This window comes from Buceros rhinoceros, unplaced genomic scaffold, assembly GCF_000710305.1.
Source record: "Buceros rhinoceros silvestris isolate BGI_N320 unplaced genomic scaffold, ASM71030v1 scaffold2035, whole genome shotgun sequence".
Classification (NCBI taxonomy): Eukaryota; Metazoa; Chordata; class Aves; order Bucerotiformes; family Bucerotidae; genus Buceros; species Buceros rhinoceros.
The window spans coordinates 26,916-49,308 of NW_010414370.1; the positions used below are offsets into that span (position 1 = coordinate 26,916).

The 22,393-nt window shown below is 38.5% G+C and overlaps 1 protein-coding gene across 1 annotated transcript in view; it reads left to right on the top strand.

Annotated features, from left to right (window-relative positions):
* Positions 1 to 9,957, top strand: part of RASEF (RAS and EF-hand domain containing) — a 20,128-nt gene extending 10,171 nt beyond the window's left edge. The window contains exons 9-16 of the mRNA XM_010137056.1: positions 2,108 to 2,342; positions 3,425 to 3,516; positions 3,686 to 3,801; positions 4,774 to 4,855; positions 5,709 to 5,823; positions 6,674 to 6,793; positions 7,673 to 7,749; positions 9,849 to 9,957. Coding sequence (XP_010135358.1) covers positions 2,108 to 2,342; positions 3,425 to 3,516; positions 3,686 to 3,801; positions 4,774 to 4,855; positions 5,709 to 5,823; positions 6,674 to 6,793; positions 7,673 to 7,749; positions 9,849 to 9,957 — 946 coding nt within the window. The remainder of the gene's footprint in view (positions 1 to 2,107; positions 2,343 to 3,424; positions 3,517 to 3,685; positions 3,802 to 4,773; positions 4,856 to 5,708; positions 5,824 to 6,673; positions 6,794 to 7,672; positions 7,750 to 9,848) is intronic.
* The last annotated feature ends 12,436 nt before the right edge of the window (positions 9,958 to 22,393 follow it).

The window sequence follows — 22,393 nt, forward strand, 5'->3', positions numbered from 1 at the left end:
CGTCAGCAAAAATGTGTGTCTTTACTCAGTTGATAGATTATTTTGTGTTATTTTTCATTCTGTGATACTTCAAACTTAGAGAGTTCTCTGTTGGAGTTCTTAGTAGTTTGTGTTTTACTTCTTGCCAGAGAGATGAATACCTTTGATAAGGAATAATTTGTCTTCTGTGTCATGCTAATAATAGCCTTATTCATTCGGTGGTGTTACTCTTATTCTGCTGTCTCCACAGAATGAGATGTGTTTGCTGGCTGTAAGGATTTGCTTGTCAGAAACTGATTTCTTCTGTGGAATGCAGATAAAGCCAGTTCCTCTCTATTGGACCCTCTTCAAATTTTGAGAGGCATCCACTACTAAGTTGCCTATTACATTGAGTAGTTTTCTGAAGGGATAACTGAAATGCCTTAGGAGACTTAGTGATGCCCTTCTCTGTGAATGTTTATTAGTACCTGCAGCACAGTGCAATCCTAGCGTTCCCACAAAAGTGAGAAATGCAAGCTGCTTTAAAAGAACGTTTATGTCATAGGAATGAAACTTACTCTTAACAGGTGTGACTTAGTCGTACTGAAAGACAGAAAGAGATATGAATGTCCCAAACCCTGTTCGTTCTCAGTACTTTGTCTGCTGACATTAGAGCAGCATTAAGAGATACCGATTTGCATTCTGACATGTTTTAAGCATTTTTGTAGTAGGTCTGCCTTTTCTTTTTTTAGCTGTATCATACATCTTGGTCTAACTTGTTTTAAGCACATATGAAATTCTTACCATTGAATTCATGCTTCAGTGAGGTTGAAAATTGACTACTAAAGACCTTTATTTCAGAGAATGCTTGACAAACTTACCTGTGTTACAGCATGGACCCTTCCTCTGTATTTCGGTGATTTGGTATAGGCCAGTAGGTGCATGAATATGAATAACGTGGATGACGTGAATTCCACAGCAAACATGCTTATTCATTAGCCTGAAAGGATGTAAAGTAGATGGTTCTGGATGTTGTTTCATGGGATAATGATGTCTCTGTCATCTGTATTCAGCCACTTGCAGGGAGGAATTATATTTGATTCAGTAACAGCCTCATAATTTGGTGGTTCTCCTTGGCATACTCTTCGGTGGTGTGCCATTGTACTGGGAGCTCCCAACCCCTCTGGCAGCAATCTGTCTTTACAAGGATTGATGCTGACCGTGTCTGTTGAAGAAGTTTGGTGCTTCGCATCCATTCCCAATAGGACAGAGCCAAACTGGACCTCTGTTCTCCACTGTGATTTGGAGACCTTTCCTACTTCACTTTAATTTGTGCCCTCCCTGTCTTGCTCCAGGAGCCGGATAGTGATTGTAGCTGTAGTAAAGTTTTTAAAAGATTGATTCTTTTAAGAGTCACTTGATTAATCTTTCTTTTCTGTAGTTTCATTTACATAACTAAAAACTAAATTGTTTTTTCTGTAAGCCATACTGTCATTGCTGCATCCATTTAAGTATTTTTGTGTATTAGAGCATCCAGAATGAAAAATAGTAAGGAAAGGCCTTTGAAGGAGGGGTGATGCAAGAAAAGGGATTTTTGTGTAAAACCTTAAGTTTTGCATAGCCTACCAAACTGTAAGAAAATACATTTCAATGACTTCTTCCACCATTACTGGTCTCCTGAAACTTGGTTACCCGCTTTTCTGTATTTATAGCTGTTTCTGATTGTCTTGTGTGCCTCTGTGAGCAAAAAATGCATTAATTTAAATTAGATGCAGTATTTCAAGGTAATTCTATGTGCTTAGAGTAGGCCAAAATTAGCTAAGCCATCAGCTGTCATTTTCTGCCTTTGATGTTGTCACAGGACATCATTTGCTGAATCTTTTTACAAGAATTACTTTTTCTGTGTATGAGCAACTACACACTCTTACTGAGACTTGGGAAGTCATCATCAATAGCGTAGATTGTATAACTTAATCTGAGTATCCTAAGAGACATGATTGAAAAAGAAATTACTTAGAAAGGCAAAATAGGCCTATTAAACTGTACAGTTAGCATTTCTAAGTATTGACTGTTCCAGAGTGCCTCAAATTTTGTTGGGAAAAACAGTTGTGGAATAATTTTTTTTTCCCCTCCAATATTTTCTTATTAGATCGTCCTATTCTTCTTGTGTGGATGACGATTATGATTCTTTAGCCCTTTGTGATCCTATGCAAAGGATGAACTGTGAAGTTGACAGCTTACCTGAGAGCTGTTTTGACAGTGGCTTGTCTACCCTGAGAGATTCAAATGAGTATGATTCAGAAGTGGAATACAGACATCAAAGGATTTTTCAAAGGTCACAGTGTATGCAAGAAAGCTTTGGTGGTGATGCTTCTGATACAGATGTAAGTGACAGACTTATTCCTTCTCTAAAAAAGACCTTTGGTCGGAGACAAGATTAGTTTCCTGATTTTTAAGTGAAATGGATCTTTGCCCATGTGCCAATTAAAACTAAATATTTGGTTCGTTATGTGTTTAAATAGGACGATATATGCATTTTAAAAAGATGGTCTTTGCGAGGCTGCATAGTTCCTCCTTCGTAAAATAAAATGTTTGTTTTGACATTTTTGATAGATTTTTGAGGTAGTAGTTTGAATTTTGAAATACATGTGGGTTTTAAAGGTTGTTAAACAGCATGCAGACAGGAGCCCATTTTCTAATGATTAAAAAGCGGATGAGAAGTAAGATATGTTTCAGTTCACTTTCTCTTACTATGCTGTAGCAGTGAGTGAAGAAAAACACATCTCTGAGAAAAAGAATACTTTTAGTGTATATACTTGACTTGCACACAAGTCTCAGAGAATTTAGACACATAGCAAGATGTTATTGTGTCCATTGTATTGTTAGTAAAATGGACAGCTTTACCGATGACTACAGAGCAAGACTAGAATCAAGCACAGCAGAACAAAGGGGATTTTTTAGAGTGCATTTAGTAGAGACATTTAGTCTCTGCTGGCAGCTGAAAATGCTATGAATAATGCCGATTACAGCTGTGCTGTATTTAGTTTAGCTTGAGTAGTAATAGCGTAAGGACTAGTGTCCTGTGGGGAAATTACTAGTTTTTGTAAAATAAGCTTTAAAATAAAGTATTAGTTTATTGTAATTATTTTTTTGGTGGAATTTTCCTTCCGTAGGAAAATTAATTTGCTCTATCTGGAAACTGTACTGAAAGCATGTACGTGAAAGAGCAAACACGTTCTAAGGACCAAACATAGGCTATAGCGAACAACAAATGTGAATAAGAACAGAATATTCTCAGGTTTTTTACTGGAATTGCACATCTCTGTTTGGTCATTTATCTCTAATCCAAACTGTTAGAACAAATGTTCCAAACTGTTACAACAAATGTTTTAATCAGTCTTAACTATGCTGCTCCAAAAAAGCCTGCTTTTCTCACCGGAGCTAACCCATGAGCTTGTATTTTCAGGTTCCAGAGATCAGGGATGAAGAAACATGCAGTCCTGATAACAGCAGTGCAGTATTAGACTGGAAGCCCTCAAGACCAGTAAGTCGAAGCAGCTCAATTGCTTCAACAAGGAAATACATATCTGTTCTCACCCCTCAGGTAACCAGTTCTTTAGGGGAAAAAAAAATGTGTTTGATCTAGAGAGTATTTTTCGTATGAGTTGAAATACAGGGGTTCTTTCTATTTTCAGTCAGATGCAACCGAATGTATTACGAAATGCAACAGTTCAGAGAAGGCTTACAAGATTGTTCTTGCTGGAGATGCAGCAGTGGGAAAATCCAGTTTCCTTATGAGACTTTGCAAGAATGAATTTCGAGACAATACCAGTGCAACCCTGGGTATAGTTTGTTCTTCTTCTTCAAATACTTAAGTGAATTTCATTGCTCTTCAGCAGAAGTGGGTGAAAAGGTTACCCTTTGTGATGGCTTGCCAGGGTTTCCTGAATATACACAAGCAGTTTCTTAGGCTGTGAGATCTAATTGAGTACTAAAGCCAAGAAGTGCCTGCCTGCTCTTTGGAGTGGATAGCAGGGGACAGCTCTAATTTAGTTTATCTTTGCAAAGTACAAAACCTTTTCCTGAACAAAACAAAGTACAAGAAAAGGGAATTTTAATATAATGAACTGTGTGTGTATGATTGTTTTAGCTTTTTAAAGTGTTTTCTTGTATTCTCAGCTCTTTCCTCATTCCTTAGTATTTCGTACTATCCTTTGATGTCTTTCGTACTGTTTTTTGTCTCCATTTCTTCAAAGTATTATTGAAGCGTTGTTTTAAATGCAGCTGGAGGGAATTTTGACTCACTTGTTTTGTACGTTACTATAGCTCTGAGCTAACAAACTTGTCTTACTGATTCCGAAGACCAAATTTTTGTATTCCAATCAATTTGTACTTACATATTTGTTTTATTGCCTCTGAATCAGGATTTTTGTTCTAATATATCCTTTTCCTCCTTGCCATTTGAAATAAATTCTGTTTTGTAAAACATTTTCTCTTCTTCCGTATTAACTGTTCAGCAAAATAAAGCAGAGAGGGGTCTTCTTGTTTACTAATCATAATGCCAAATTTGTTTCAATGCTTCTGGGAAAACATCTTGGTAAAATATGTCTTTAAATGTTTTTCTAAAGACAAATTAAATACATTCAGGGGATTATTGCAGTTTGAGGCTAAGTGGGCAACTGACATCTCATAACCTATTAAAAAGAGATGAGTTTTGAAATAATAGGTGTATATGGCACATAACTTTTTATCTTCTGTGGACTTTTTAAGGTTCTTGGTTTTTTTAAATTAGAATATACACATTATTATTTTCAGGTGTGGATTTTCAAATGAAAAGATTAATTGTTGATGGAGAACCTACAGTGCTACAACTGTGGGACACAGCTGGGCAAGAGAGGTTAGTGATTCTCTGCACTTAAGTAATTTCAATTCATTTGTTTCTAAAAGATGTTTGCCTTTTTTTTTACATAGGTGAAAAAAACTCCACTATATACTATGCAACTAGTTACAGACCTGTATTTCTTCAAATTATTGTGTAAACTTTCGTCAAAATCCTATGATATCCTTACTTGAGAGCCATTACTTCTTACAGACTGCTTTTAGGTTTTTTTAAGTGGTTAATCTTAACACCTTTGAAGTCAATTCAGTCTGTTCATAGCCCAAGATTTATATTGGGCTGTATGTGTTTACTTTTGCCTGAATGAGTGATTACGCGAAATAGGTGGTAAGAGGCCAAATCATTCTCCTCCCACATAATAAATTTGTGAAGAATATTTGATGTTAATACCTAGTCACTGTACTTGGTTGTTAAGGAGCTTGTGTTACGTTACTGGAAAAGATGACTGTAACTGATTGATTCCTTCCTGCAGTAAGTTTATTGGTTTCATGTTTTTTCAAATGTAGCAGGGTAACCTACTCAGTTTGTCAAGCCATATGTAAGTGAAAAAGCCTTGCCACCAATCCAAAGTCCAGTGCAAAGCAGGTTATTGTAATAGATGCACTGTAGGTCATTTTGATACAAAACATGTTGATTGCTGTTGAGAAAGGAATCCTGCGGATCCTCATGGAGCATTTGCAGACCTGCACAAGCAGTTTTGAAGAACCGTTTATAAAAGAAGCTATGAGAAAACTCCTCTTGCAATGTGGAGAGACTCTTAGTATTGCAATAAAGTAATGTTTTATTCTTAATGACGTTAAATTGAATTCTTCTTTGATAATGTGGCCTTATGCAAATCTTTTCTCTCTGAAAGATTCCGAAGTATTGCTAAATCGTACTTCAGAAGAGCAGATGGTGTCTTACTGCTATATGATGTAACGTGTGAGAAAAGCTTTCTTAATGTGCGAGAATGGGTGGATATGATTGAGGTAAGTCCCTTAACTATATACCACTTGCAGACTATGTTTCACTGCGTGGTTAACCTTATTATTTATAAAATTTGAATATCTGTGTATTGGAATTAGCCAGAATGCAGACTCTCATAGAAGTAAAACCTACATGGAAGTCCTGAATGCATCCTGACCTGTTCAGTTAGTGTTAAATCTTTTTGTATAAAAACATATTACATAATCATACTCTCCCCATTAACTTCCTTTTGAAATTAATGTGAGACCCTATTTCACATGCCGTGTTGCAGATGGCATGTGTATTCCTTGGAGTTACTCCATTTTACACCAATATATTAGATTATGTAAATTAGCTGTGATTCAAGTGAAATTTTCACTCTTTCTTTTTACTATTATTTCTTGTTCGTTTATTGGATACAAATTTGCATTTAGTGAAGGGTTTTTTCTTTTGTATCAGGGGTGTTTAACAGAAGGGGAAGTGATAAGCCAAATCTTTAATTCATCTTGTGAAAACCATTTATTTTAATCATGGTATAGAAGGTGGTCACTTTTCACACAGTAATTTTGCCATACAGTATTTGAATACAGTAACCGTTTCCATTAGATTAATTTATCAAATGAAGTTTCTTATTGGGAAACAGAACTTCTGGGAGTGGAAGCAGATCTTTGCAGGCTGGTGTTTAAGCTGGCTGCTAAAATATGGACTAACTCATGAAAAGTTCTCAGCATAATTGTCATGATTTGTCGTTTTTTGTGGTAGTGCACAAGACTTTTTTTTTGTGGGAAGGAAATCAGTATGACATGATGATGCTAGTTACTTTTTTTGTATTCTGAGTGTTCTAGCAGTAAAGAAATAAAATTCTTGTTACAGGACTCAACTCATGAGAGTATTCCAATTATGATTGTGGGAAACAAAGCAGATCTCCGTCACACTGTTGCAGAACAAGGGCAAAAATGTGTGCCTGTAAACTATGGAGAAAAGCTGGCTATGGTAATATTCAAGTCTACCTCTTTAGTATACGGCCTTAAGAACTTTAATCTAAAAAACATGTGAGAAACTAGTAAACAAAACTCATTTCCTGGATGTTGATTCAAATCTTACCCTCCAGGACTCCCATTCTTGCAGGCACCAGCCGCCCCATGCCCGGGTCTGTGATGTCTGGAGGTAGAGCAGCAGCTCTTTCACGGGCACCTCCTTGCCGTGGGGAAGGATCTTGTGTGCCCATGTGAGGTTGAGAGCTGTGCTGGTGGTGGCATGTGCCTCCCGTGGGGTCTCCCAAGCCAGACAGATCTCAACTGAAGGGTCAGACAAAGTGTGTCCATGGGCAGGATGGGCTCACTAGCCTTCGGGCAGCCATCCGAGGGGAAGGACAGCTCTAACCCCAAACCCATGCAGATGGAGCTCGTTTAGCCCTGTAAGGCTCCATCTAAGAGGGACACTCTAACCAAACCTATGACCCAAGGACTTCGCTGTCACCGTCCAAGCTCGCTAGGCCCTGGCAGATGAACCTCAGGTGTAAAGGGTGGAGGCAGTTCTGCGCACGCTGCGCCTCACCTAAAAAACCCACCACACAGGCCCGAAGGGTGCACTCATCGCTTGCAGTGAGCGTGGGAAAAGCCTTCCCAGATCTTTGTTCGCGAAGCCAAGCCATGATGATGATGATGATGATGATGATGATTCAAATCTAGTAATTAGGATTCATGGATGCTTTTCATGAGAACTCTCCTATTTTGATGCTGCTTGCTGGGATAAATCACATGTCAGTGTCCACCAAGCTGAACTTCATTATTCACTATTGTTACCGAATATACATATTCACGTGGGACCTATTTCAGACTCGTTGGCTTAACATTTTATTTTTACTCACAGAGTTACAATGCGCTATTCTGTGAAACAAGTGCTAAAGAGGGATCTAATATTGTAGAAGCAGTTCTTCATCTTGCTCGGTAAGTTACCATGTTTCTAATAAACACATGTGAGTATATTTTATAAAAAGGAGCTATATGTGCATATACAGATACGCATATACAATTAAAATTGAACCAACATCAAATTCAGCAAATAAAATTTAAAAAAGAATTCCATGTTAAATCTTTATAGATAAATGCAAGACAAGATTTATTCTCTGTTTAATTAAGTAACATTTTTGCTTGTAAATGTTACAAAGCTCTCTCAATAGTTAATATTTAAATTAGAGCTCAGACATGGAGCTCACGATTTTGAAACCTGTTTGGTGAATGGATTGGTATGCAGATTTACTTTCTTAATTCTTAGTTTAAAATGTGTGTAATTCTAAATATAATTAATTCTTAATTCTTTCCCATATATTAATAGAGATTCAGTTTTATCACTTACTGTTCTAATCCCACATATTTTCCTTGATGTCCCCTTCTGTAAATGATTTGAAAGATGGAAATTCTGATTATATCAATTTAGCAACCTGATATTTCTGTGATAGTGTGTGAGCCAAACATTACACTTCTACTACCTTTCCCAATCATTCTTGGTTATGATGTAATTTTGAAGGGCTGACGGTATGTGATGAATCCTCAGTTTGATACATGGAGCTCAAGGCCAGAATTACAAACCGTGTGATTTTTGCAGCAGCCTAATGCAATAATCAAACTTTCTGCCATTTGGTCAGTATTTGATCATTCATTCTTAAAAGACTACAGATTAGCATGGCTTGAATACAGAATAGTGACTTGCTAGAGAGGATCATTGCTTCTTCACACGGAATTTTCAATAGCACTCCTTTTTCCAGGAAAATGCATCCGTCAGAGCTGTATCAAGAACATAGGCATTTATTTGTCTGTCAGTGTCGATGCGAAGTTAATTGCTGATTTATTAAATGACTCATTTCCCATACCCTGGCCATGAATGCAGTGGATTTTGATATCGGAGAACATACATAGCAGAGTGATATAATATTGATCACAGTTGGAAAATTAATGTTTAAACATGATAACTTTAGTTTAACTGTTTCAAGGATAAAAAAAAAATGTTATGGCAGTTGGATCCTCTCTTTTCCGAATCTTAAAAAAATTTGCTATTTTTCTTCACAAGGTTCATTGATCCTCAAATGGTCCAGACAGTACCCAAACCTTCGATCTGGAATGGTTGGCTGCAATTTCTTTACTCAAGTCTTAGTAACTATTTGTGTTCTTTGAATGAAGTATTTCATTTTAAAATGTTATGGCAGTTGGATCCTCTCTTTTCCGAATCTTAAAAAAATTTGCTATTTTTCTTCACAAGGTTCATTGATCCTCAAATGGTCCAGACAGTACCCAAACCTTCGATCTGGAATGGTTGGCTGCAATTTCTTTACTCAAGTCTTAGTAATTTGTGTTCTTTGAATGAAGTATTTCATTTTGAAATAAAAGTTTCTAAATGAACATTTTGTTACCATTATGTTGAATAATACAGTTCAGTAATACAGTGTTCTGGGAGGAACTTCATTAATTTATTCTACTCATATGTGGAGGACTTAAATTGGTGTTTTTTACACATATATATGAAAACAAGAAAATTCAGAGGTGGCTTTTGACATTCTAGGGGTCCTTAGTAAGAATACAGAACAATAATCACTCATACACACACACACAACTTTTAAGTCCTCATTTATAATAAAACATCTAACAACGTGTGATTTTCCTCTGAGGTTAAATCTGTACTTGAAATTGCAGTTATTTAATTTCACTTTCAGCTATAAACATACTCTGTTTCTATGGTGATATACTGAAGCAAGCAAATTAAAAAATGATCAAAAGAAAAGGAGAGGGAAAACAGAACATTGTGGAGTTTTTACATATCAGAAATCATTGTATTTCTATCTCTATCTATGATTTGTATAGAAATATGGTTATGATTCCCAAACTGGGAACTTATGAGACATGTTATTCCATGCACTAAACCCCATAGTTTAAAGCACACAACAGATAATGTGAGCTCTGTGAGATATACTGGGAGAAATGGAACAGTGAACACGAATAAAAATACATTAATGGAGTGCATTTATCTGTTTGTTTATTTGCCTTTTTTATAGCGAAGCTCGAAAACGAGGTGATAATCAAGATGATACGAAGTCAGTAACCAGCCTGGCTGGGACGCCTGTCAAAAAATCAACACTCACGAAAAACTGCTGCAATGTTTAAGTGACAGATACTTTTCCTGACCTTATTAACTTGCATATTTAAAAAAAAAATGAAGGATTTCTATAACGTGTTCTTTTTATTGTAAATTTATACATTTGTGTTTTTAGAAATTGCACATCACACTGAAAATGCAGACTCTACTTTCTGCTCATTCATATTTGTGCTCTTGCTTTGCCCCATGGGCTCTGGTTTCCCTTTTCTTGAGTGATACGAGTCAATGAAGTGAACTTAGAGTCAATGGTACGGTAGTCACTGCATACAATATCGTGATCGATTTTATCTTCTTTACCTGCTTGTTTTTTTTATGGGTACAATATTTCTTACATGACAATATCATTGTATCACTCTCATAGGTAAAGAAAAAATTACAGCTTCAATTAATTTAATCTCTTTTTGTCTATGTCTTCTTACATAGTTGTTTTTTTTTTTAAGGCCTTGAGTTACATATTGATGAAACATTTCTCAAGAAAACCTCCAAGCAATTAGGAGGTTGCCTGGATCCAGGTAAACCCTAAGTGCAGGGCATGAAGCAGAAGTGTTGCTATCGTGAGAAGACAGTGGCAGGTGCAAAGGGTTCTGGAGTAATTTCGCAAAAGTTGAGTTAGAATTTAATTTGAGGAGTTGGGGGTTGATTCAGGACTGAGAAGGAAAGTCTGCTTCTGATCTGATCCTACATGGCTCAGAAGTGAAAGGAACATTTGCATGGACCGTTACCATTCAGAATTCCAGAGAGACTATGTTACCTGTGATGTGTAGGATTACTGAGATGAATTAATGATCCAATACCTGCCTGTTTGTTTAACTAGATCATCATTAGTATTACAGGAAGATATGGATCATGATTTTTACCTTGTTTTTCAAATGTCTTCCATTCAGACACTAATTGAGGGATTGTAATAGTATAGAGGAGTCTGTTTTAGTTGGCATTTTTGAAGTTTTAAACCTGCAGGTGAAAGAGTTGCTTCACATCCACAAGCATCTGGATCAACTGTTTATTGAAAGAAGTCTCTGAAATGAACAGCAACCACTTACCTTAATGAGAATTCCTTTACCTGATTTCAGGAAAAGGGAAACTCACCAGTGGGTTTTATCTTTAGGTATCAGCATCTCTAAAACCTGAATTTATAATAGATGACAACAGGCCTATAGTGTAGTAAAAATTGTAGGTGTTTCTACAGTTAACAATCATCCCATTCTTCTCAGCTTTCACTAATTTTGATCAGAATAGTGCCTCTTCAGAACCAGCAAAGCATTTCAGTCTTTTCTGTGTACATTAATAAAACATCACCAGGCTAAACGTAGCTCAGTGAATCAACCTTGGATGAAGTTTTATGGACTCATTGGAAACCATATAACTAGCAGCTGTCGGTGCATTTTATCGGCACTGTGTTTGAACAGTCTATAGTCTGTGCTGTGATACCAGTTCTATAAAATGTGGATTTCTCAGAAACAGGATGTTTTATAATTTAAAAAAAAAATTACAATTTTAAAGTAGGATGAGTAGTGTTTTTAGGAATCCTTTCAAACCTGTAGATCAGAGTTGCTGATCTTCAGATAACTATTTGAAAGCTTGTTCTTAACAAGACAGAGAATTCTAATGCCAGAAGGAGTAAGACATTTTATTTCACTGTATTGTACTCCAGCTCTACAAGAGAAAACATGTTTGTTGTCATTTCTGAAGCACTAAGGGAATCTTCACACACTACCTTATTCCATGCAGGAGACTTTAGGGTTGTAGCATCTTCCCACCCAGCAGTACAGGAGACCTCACTGTAGTCCTGAGACTTATCGGGAGCAGGCGGCAGAGAAGGAAAGAGATGCAGGTGTTCCAGGAATATGCCTGGTCACATATTGTTTGCTATTAACTCTGAATTATTTAAACAAGAAAATTACAGCTGTAATTAGCTTCTCTGAGGAGAAAACCACGCTTAACCAAGTTCATTGACGAGGCCCTCTTCTGCCTTCTCTGTGTGTAAAAGCTTCTCTCTCTCCAAAGGAGTGGAATGGAAGTAGAATTAATGTGGCTTGTATGTGGAGATAGTTTTTCCGGCAGCAGTAAAGAGCAGAAAGGGAGATCATCCAGTGCTTGGCTCCTGAAGTGTAAGCTTTCAACATCTAGGCATTTGCATTTTCTCAGGATGAGAAGGTCGTGATTTAAGCTGTTACTGACATTCCAGAATACTTCTCCTCAAGTGTTACTAACTTCTGTCAACCTGTAGGGCTTAGACTGAGGCTCAGGGTTCTGTGTGTGTCTCCTGAGCTACAGCTTTTGACCAGCTCTGAGGTCTTGATGTGCAGTAAACAAGGTGAAATGGTGTTTGCCTAAACCTTGTTGACGCACCTGTATGACCAAAACATTTGAGCTGGATACAGAGAATCACATGAAGTTGTTTGCAAGAAGGATTTCTGGATGTGGTTTCTGCCCAGCCTCCCAAGCACCCAAGCAGAGTTGGACAGTTGCCAGCCCTGGACCAGATTAGTGGTGGTTTTGGCTAGCCAGGCTGTGAAAGTCTTCAAAGATAGAGATACCTCCACCGTTCTGGGCAACCTGCTCCTGTGCTTGCACTCCCCTTATGGCTAAAAATTTCTCTTCACATCCAGCCTCAATTTCTCAAGAGGCTACAAATTTGTAGCTGCTTCCCCTCATTATATCACCTGCTACCAAGAAGAGTTTGGCTGTGATCTTGGTACCTCCCCTATTGGTATCTTCAGGCTGTTGGATCCCGATTGGCCGCCTCTTCACCAGACTAATAGCATTGTGAAGGTATCTCCTGCAAATGCGGTCCCACATCCCAGGGGTTGCAGTGTCCGTGCAGTGCAGTAATTGCTTTCATATCTAATATTCTTATAGAGAGAGTGCCAGTGCATGTCCATGCTGGGAGAGAGCCTGGCTGAAGGATGTGAGCTCAGGGGCACACCTTCACACCTATTTTTTTCTCCATGCAGGATTGAGCCATTGAGATTTTGGGTACTTTATTTCATTTACTTTAAAGACCAAAATATCTCGTCTTATTTGGCCAAATTATATAAACTGAACCCCCTTTTTTAAAGCTCTGTAATGTGAAAATGTCAGCTGTATCATGTAAAGTAACTTCAGTTTGAAACAGTGTTGTTTTTTAAATGGGGTTGGGAACTGTTAACAAAGTTTTCACCTTGGAATAGTTTTAAGGTCAATTACTAAAAAAGCACTACCAAATGGGGATATAACTATAGCTCAGTTGGAACTGGTTTTAGAAATCCTATGATGATCAGCTCCATCAAGTCTGAATTTTCACATATTATCATGAAAAATTCATGTTAAAGCTAAAGAACTTGGCAAAAAAATGTTTAAATTTAGAAGCTAAAGCATGTGTTTATAGATGGAAATAATGAATATGTGAAGTTTTCTGTTGTTTTGCTTTGAAAGGTTACCTTGCCTTCCACCTAAAATGTAAGATGGCAGACATCTGACATGGTTGCACTATTGAACTTTGAATGCATTTATGGTTTTGTTTAGTACATAAGAACTACTCGTTTAATTGCACAAAGGTATTTTTTTAGTTAGTGGATGTGTTCCCTTAATACATGTATTTATTTGTAAAGGAAAGGCCTTTCGTGGTTTTACTCATGATCTGTAAATAAATTATTTTTATTCACTTGAAGTGTTGTTTTACACTGTATTGGTTTTGACCCTTTTTAATTGTGGCATAGTACATATCTGTGAGGCAATAATTTCTGTGAGACGCTCACATAAGATCTTGTAACCACTTTGTGCCTCCTTAGCATGTGTTAGTGGCTTATTAAGACAAGCTTTTAATTGTTCTTAGAAGTACGGTTATGGCCTAACATGGTTTAAATATTTTTCTGGGTAGCTATTTTTGTATTGACTCCAAAATCCACTATTATTTTAGGAAAAATTAATTACAGTTTTAAATCTTTATAGTCTGTTAAGGTGTATTCCAAGGAAAATACTGGCTACCCCTGCGAGGAGCGTCATGTAGATTGCACTCATATAGGTCCTTTTAAAGAGGTTTTCTTTTTTCCCCAATCCACTGCTGCACAAAGTGCTAGGGAGCATTTAGGGGAAAAGATTTCAGTGAAAGATCCCTAATTCATCAGCCAAAGGGAAATATTTATTCTTAAAGCCAGGACACTTAATTATATTACAAAGAAACCAGCCTCCAAGGTGGTTTTGACTATATTAGGTAGGACCAAAGAAAAGGACCAATAGCTCATATGTGGATCAAATGCTCTTTACCATGACCCCTGCCAGATCTACTGGTGTCCAGGCTACTTAGGGATTGTAGAAGCTTTTTACAGGACCAGTTATTTTAGTTTTTCTCTCCCACTCCCTTATTACTATCAGGCCTAACCCTTTCTTATTGGTATTCTTAGGACTGGTAACATCGATACTCACCATTGTTAATTTTTTTTCACCCATCTTGTTTCATGAGAAAACTCTTCTTATGGTAGAAGAAAAATTGACTCAGATACATGGAATGTAGGTGCAAATGTGTTACTTAGTTTGTAAAAAGAAGTCCTTTTTCTACAGTTCCTGCTGTTTGATAGATAGCTGGGTTTGTAGGAAATTAGTCATTAGGTGGCTGAGTAACAAATAAACCCAAGCTGTGAAGGTTTCCCACTGAATGTAAAGTGTTTAAAATTAGAAGTGAATTTCCATATTAGCATAAGGAAGAAGTTCCGTGCCAACTTTTAATAAAAGTCCGTATATTATATAAATAAGGCTCTAAATTGTGAAAACTTTTGGAACTTTATACTGTTTACAAGTTTAAACTGTGGTGTTCATGCAGTTTGTTCTTCCTCAAAACTACAGATTAGTGCATTCACTGTAATTTTGTACTTATATATGTTTAGAAAGAACTACACATGTTCTGTATTACCAATTGCTGTATAATAAAATATGCTTCAACAGCTGTTTTTCTTCAGTGTGTTTTTTTTGTCAGTGCTCATGAGCAGCACCCTGGCATAGCACCCGTGACTAAGCCGGCTTCTGAGCTTACTGTCGTTAGGGTTTGGCAGTTCCTGTGGTCGACAGCATACAAGAGTGATGCAACCCTGGTATCCCTGGCTGCCTCCAACTTCTTAGCCTCAAGGAACAGTCACCAGCTTGTATCTGAGGTGAGAGATGTCCCTCGCTGTGAGTCCTGGATAAGTCTTGGAATTATGCTGCCGTGTCTGTTACACATGCTTCAGCCACTCTGACCACTAATATATGATATTGTGAAGGTAAGAAAGAAAAAGAAAAAATAGCCAAAAGTAATAAGCCTGTTGCAAATATGCTTTATATAGGGCTCTAGACTTAAAATAGGAAATACTTACCGGTCCATATGTCAAAGAAAACATTACCCCAAAACTCAAAAGCTGCTTCAGGTAAAATTGCCGACTTTAAATGTTATCATAGAATCACAGAATCATTTAGATTGGAGAAGACCCTTTAGGTCATTGAGTCTAACAGCTAACCTAACACTACTAAGTCCACTACTAGACCCTATCTCTAAGCAGCACATCTGCAATCTTTTAAATACCCTCAGGGATCGTGATTCATCCACGTCCTTGGGCAAAGGTACTGTAACATTTTTTGCATTCTGTTCTGTTATTACTTGGGAGTGTGCATCAACATTTGAGTATAGAACTGCCTCGGAGCGATCCTCTTGCAGAATTTGCATGAATGATTTTGTTTGCAAGGTGGTCCCAAGGAATAAGTAGTGTCTTTCCTAAAGACTTCATGGACCATTTGACTACTACGGTTCTCACAGAAGAGTGTTCTTTTGGAAGAGGAATGTGAACAGCGGTGCAGCGCTGTGATAGGCATAAAGTCTGTCCTTCTTAAATGGGGAGCATACATAGATCATTTCGTGGGAGTTTTTTGTCCTGTTAAAGGATTGTCTTTTTCTGGAGTGTATTTACAGGTCATGAAGTGCTGGGGAGGAGAGGAGTCGTGCCGCCTGTGTGTAGTGGTTTTCCCAGACAGCGTGATGACAAATCAAGCTTTTACATGAGTTCAAAATAGAATATAATGCTTTCAGTAAATGGAACAAATAGGTGATGTGGAGTGTGAAATACCTTTGGTGATTAACTACTGATAGGATTTTGTTGAAAAAAAGTGGTAGAATTATACATGGGGAGCTTTAAAACATAACCAGTGAAACACATAAATGCCTATATAACTTTGAATGAAAGAGGTATAAGCAGGTTTAACCTGAGCCTTTAAAGACAAGTTCTGTAATAATTTTGTTAAGTCATAATGTTTTACTAAATCTCCATCTTTTTTCTTACTTTTATCTTAGTTTAGGGTTTAGGCAACAGAGTGCTTTATATATCAAAACAGAATATTTTCTTGTTAAAGGAAGTCATATATCCAAAAGACGTAACCAAATATTTGACGCCCAAAAGTCGACCTGCACAGCACACCCAGAAGGGTTTGGTGTTTTGCTCCCAAGTCCTGGAGTTCTCTGGTTTGTATTTCCATCTTTCTGCTTTTGGCTTTGTCCTGTGTCACTACCTGTCTATCCATCGCTTACTCTCACTGTCCTCACATGTCTTTTGCCACCCCCTCGTCTACTTCCAATTAGTTGTGTGTTCTATTATTCTTTCACCCATAGCTATTCCTTTACAAACTTCCATCCCTTCTTCACCGCAATCCCGGTGCAAGGGCTCTGTATTCTGATGCTCCTGCTCAGAGGAAATTTTCTCAGTTAATCATGGGATAGCTTCTTTAACGACTTGGTAAAGAAGAGCCCAGGTGGTAGACACGTTCTCTGAGAGTGGTTGGCGTTGGTCTGATTTCAGATAGGAGAATATGGGCAGCTGTTTTTATCACAGATTCTTTTCAGATAAGAGCTTGTGGGTGGAGTAGAAAAGTGCAGTGCAGGAATCTTAGCCTGCGTGTGTGTCTCAGGGGTGGGTTGGCAGGTAACTGTTCAGTATTTAGTGTCCTGCATTCTGTCAGGTTTATTACAGAAATAAAGGGTTGCTGATGACAGAAGAAATAGTTTTGCTTGTTTTTCTCCAGCGTTGTAGTCCTGGTTTAACCAAAATCTGGGATGTGTTCTGCTAATCAGAGCATAAGTGCATGAGAAGCCGAAAGGCATGAACACGTTGGACTTTTTTTTCAGTATTAGTCTGATTCAAAAGAGAATTTTACTGAAGCTAGCTACAGAAGGCAAGTTTGCACTACCAGACACCGCTGTGGACATAGGACTGACTTGGATCTGTCAGGCCAGGCTATGTGCTATGGTTGTGTTCCCCTTCACAATACATTTGCTTCCTTTCCTCCTCGCTTTGCACATTCATCTGGGGTTTTAGCAGAAAGGAAATGGGAGTGAGGTCCAGAGGAAGCTTCCCTGGAGCATCGAAGGAGCATCTGTGTTGCGTGTTGTTTAGATGTAGCCTGAGAACTTGGAAAAGAAAATAGTCCATCTTAGATAAATGTGCTGAATGCTTAGTTTATAATCTCATTGGGTCAGAGTCTGAATTTAAATGTCCTGATAGTGCCAGACATAGACCTGGGTAATGCCATAATACACACAATGACACCGTAAATAGTAATTTTTGAACAGATTATTCCTTGCCCTAATTTGTAACTGTACGTGATTGGTGATAGCTTGCTTTAATGGGAGGAAGTGCCAGTTTGAAAAGTTAAACTTGAGAAATCGGCAGTAATTTTGTAAAGCAACTGTCTCATACTCCAGAACTTACTTTTGTAGAACAATGATTATGTTTCTCGAGAATTATTGGGTAGGAAATGTTAAGGATGCATTAACCCTTTCCAAACCCTTTTCCCACCAATAACTGGACTAGTTACATGCTGATGTTGCTAGGTTTGATAATTTGATTATATTGTTAGCAAATGCCTGTGAAGTCTAGTCTGCAGGATTCAGATGATAAACACCAGCTTGCTGCATAGAAAGAGGAAAAGCATGGTTTTTCACTGAAGTGATTTACTATGATGTTTCAGTTTGTTATAATTTGGTCCAGTTAAGTTGTCTTTATGCTGGTGAATCAAATAAGTTTAAAGATGTAATGAAGGCAATGACGAACATTTATGCTTTGTTGACGTGTCTGACAATGTTTATTGTGAAAATTCCCAGTACTGTAACGTAGCGTAAACACTCACATACCTAAAACATCTCTGAGATAAATTAGACTAATTTGTTCATTGAACTAGAGGTGGTGAAATACCGATTTCTTGTTTGCAGCTGTAACTTCTCCGAGTTACTTGTCGTGCAGCGTGTTATGCAACACAAAGGTATCACTGATTGTAATCTGTGGTCACTTGTTGCACTACACGTTCGGCGTGCAATAAATGATTATTTGTTTACTTACATTACTTTGTTTATTCAAGTGGTGTTTTAAGGCTAAGATTAACTAAAACTTCACTTTCATGAATTGCTAGTTCGATGGTAACCAACTGATCACTTCCATCTTGAGAGCAAAGAAAGCTTTTTTAGTAAAATACTCTCTTTCCAGTGCTGCTTCTGCGTAGTCACTAGAGGGCAGCGATGTCCAGTGTAACGCTTTGTTCTCACTGTTCATCCCTGTTCGACATCAGACGAGTGTACCGAAACCCCACTCTGGAAGTAAACACTGTCAAAAAGTAGATTAGTATAGCAGAACGTTCGTATTGGCTTAGTTAAATTCAGTTTTTCAGTAACACAACCATTCTGGGTGGTTTATTACTTGCTTATGAAAATTACCCCAAGGCGAAGCTTCACATTCAAAAATCTTACTGCACCCCCCACACATTTTTTTTTTTTTCCCGTACATGGGTTTGGCTGTTCTTATGTTGTAGTTAGTGGTGCAGCAGATATGTCTGCTGCCAGGCAAAAATCTTTGGATTAGTTTCATGCTTTGATTGCTTTCATTTGTCTCTGGTTATTATTATTGGTTATTATTATTATGAAAACAAATTGCTTAGGGTAGTTTTCAGTAATGAAAGAGAGTTCATTATGGACTTTGAATGGAAGAAATAACTCCATTCTACCTCTTCTGGCTGACAGTGTTGCGGAGAACGAGGAATGTGCGCCACGTTTTTTTGTCTTGGAGTACCTTGTGGGCTGAAGAGATTACTGCTTTTAAAAGTCCCATTACACATGTATCTTGATAGTCTGAATTTATTCATTTTGAGTAAGTAAATAAAATATAAAAAATAGTAATACTTCCCTTTGGAAATACGCTGATTAGAGTTTTTGGATGTGTAGTGGCATGCATTAACTGGCAGTTAACTAAAACAACTGTAGATGTTAAGACTGGCTAGTCCCAAGGTATTTATTCATTGCCATTTCATCAATGCAGCAAACGTTTCTTCTTTACCCTGCTGATCAGCCTAGGCTAATGAACAAATGTTTGCAGTTGGAAACAAATGAGCTTCATGCCTTACTGTGTGCCATGGAAAACAATGGCAAACGCGGAAAAAACTACTCATTAAGTGGTGAGCCTCTGACCCTGGATCAAAGATGCTGGCCTGGCACTGCGGTAGCCTTTGCCTTCACTGTGGAGGCTGTGGGCTGAGTGAGAACTGGCCTGCCATTGCCCCCCAGCCCAGTGGGAGCAAGCTCCCTATGGCTGTGGAGAGTTTGCTGCCCCCCACCCTGGGATCATGGGAGGCTTGAATTTAAAATTTCCAGGTGCTGCACAAACGCAAGAGAAAAGGGATCTGCCCCAAGCAGCTGCTGTCCATCTCCTCCGAGGTCCCAACCCTGCAAGGCACGAACTGGGCTGGTGCTGATGGGAGGCACCTAAAGAAGCTGGCACGCCCTGGGATCTGGTGAGTGAGGCTGAAGCAGGACCCTGACCCTGGGGGTTGTCCCAAAGGCTTCTCCCCACAGCAGTGGTGTTCCTGGGTGGGGGTGGGAGGGTAGAGCCGCAGGGCTGTCCCTTCCAGCAGAGGTGGAGTGAGTGGCTTGGTGAGGTGGTGGGTGCTGAAGTCCACTGTTTGGGATGTACCCCAGGGTGGATTTTTTGAGCCAAACCCCTCCCATATTGTGTGTGGAGGCCCTGTGCATGGGAGAAGCGAGAGCAAACGTTGCCTTGCTGCAGGCTGTGGTGAGGCAGTTAATGTTTGTGAAAGGGAGATGGGGACAAAAGGCACAAAATAGGTAAAAGGAGCCCTTGAGAGAGTGCTATTTATGTGGGCAGCCTGTAAGACCATCTATTTTCGAGAGGATGTGAGGGCCACAGGCTGCTCTTCTGCATCGCTGGGTCAACTGCATTAAGGAAGAGCAAAATTTTGTGCTCAGCCAGCCTCCCCCTGCCGTTCGGTCGTGTCCCGCTCTTGGGTGTTGGTGCTGCCTCATGCTCCCTCATGACGTGTGGGGAGCGGGGTGCAGCCCTCTGTGGGACTCGGCTGCACTGCTTTATGGAAAGTAACATTGCTTTACATTAGCTTTTTTCTTTCCTTTTTTTTTTTTTTTGTTTTTATGTGTTTGGGGTTTTTGGTTTGTTTTGATTTTGTTTGTTTGTTTTTAACAGAGGATTTCAAGATGAGTTTGTCACGGCCAGTATCTGGAAGAGCCCCAGCCCTAGCATCATCCACCTCCCTGATGGGTTTGTTGGTGGATGTGGCTACCAGGGTTTTGGGAGCTGGAGCATCCAGGCGCAAATACCCAGTAGCCCTCTCCGGTCATCCTGGGGAGCAAATGCCCTGATGCCCTGCATACATGAGCGTAAGTTTGGCTGTCTGAAAGGTAGGCTAGGAGGTCAGGACTAATCCCAAATGATAACTGAGCATGAGTTGCGCTAGGGCCTGAGCAGAGCCCCCTTGGAGCCCCCAAGGAGTTTGTAAGATGGTGGGTGCTGAAGGTACTGTGAGGTGATGGCGATTCCAGAGGCAAAACAGGTTGGGAACTGTTACTTCTCATTTGTCTGAGCATGTGAGAAAGAAGAAGAAATGATAAGGAGATAAGAAATTTTTTTCTTTTTTAATTCTTGTAGGTAGATAGCTTTGAATTTTGTCTCATTTACTGTTGTTTTTGGGAGGAGGTGAGTGGAAAATAATAATTAGTGTTTTAATCAATCACAAGTATCTGCTCTGGAGTTTTGATGTCAAATGGCTTATATTTATGTATGTATGTGTATATTCATCTATATATATACACACAAACTTTTTTCCAAAATGAGTTGCTTGTGAGGTTTCAAAAGCCATGTTTCTATGATTGTTTTTGTGTTGCTTCAGTAACTCTGGAGCATTTATCCATGTAATTGCATGGTCTTCTGCTTCACTGGTTATATAGACCTCATGCTTCAATAACTTTGTTTGATAGGATTCAGATGAAATGCTGCTTAGTGTATTTTGTGTTTAAAAGCTTACTTACAGCAAATAAAAAAAGCAGACATTTAAAAAGACATAATCGGGTTGACTTAAGAAGCTAATCAGGTTTCAACTTACATATTAAAATATGTCACTGAACAACTTGTTTATAATTGATGTAAATGTTGTTGTGTGTTGTGTTAGAACTGAACTGTGAATTATGGGCAAATATAGTTTTTGTAAATGAAGAGATCTTAATTATTGTGTAAATAAAAAATCCTAACTGGCAATGTATTTTAGGAATTGATTATGAAAGTTGTTTCAGGTAGGCACATATCTATGACCTTGACAGTCTTCTTAAGACAATGGTGGAACAATCATTACAGGGCACTAGTGATGCCGATCTAGATTAGCTTACAAGAGCAGACTTACCAGTACTCCCATTAATCTCACTCAGCTGAATTAGCTGGCCTAGCAACCAATCAGATAAAAGTTAATCCAGGAGTGATATATATAAAAGGTTAGTCTTTACATCTCAACTAACTCAGTATTCATATGTACAACTGGTTTTTTGCAGCTTCAGCTCAGCAGGTACTTTCAGTGTGCCCTGGAGACAGCTAAGGATTGTTCTGGAACAAGTAGGAAAGTAGATCTTTGAAGAGGAAAATCTTACCAGCTGTGCCTACTCCTATGTCACTAAAGTTCCAGCTCAGACTCTGGTACTGGTAATTCTACAAGTATGGCAAAGGAGAAGGGTTGCCTTTCAGGTGAGTTCATACATTTGAAGCCTAATAGCTTAAACTCCAAACCTGGAATTCAATCCAGGCTTGAAACCAGCTGATTATACCTAGGAAAGGACGGACATGACAGGTATTTGGGCAACTCGCTTCTTGGGGACTATTTGCAACTAATGAACTGATGGAGTTAGTAGATTCTATTAGATAATAATCTAACAGGCTTGTTATATTCACTCAGTTTACCCCCTTAAAATTTATCAAATAAGAGATTAGTAGCATCTAGGAGAGTTTCTCCCTAGCAAGAAAATTACTATCAGTTAGAGAGACTATCATAAGAAACATGACAAATCAAGGTTATCATGCTGTCTCCAAAGCACTCTCCAGAATCTAGCCTGTAAGATGTAGCTACCTGCCAGAAGTGGCTGGAAATCTAGATTGAAGATTTGCTTCA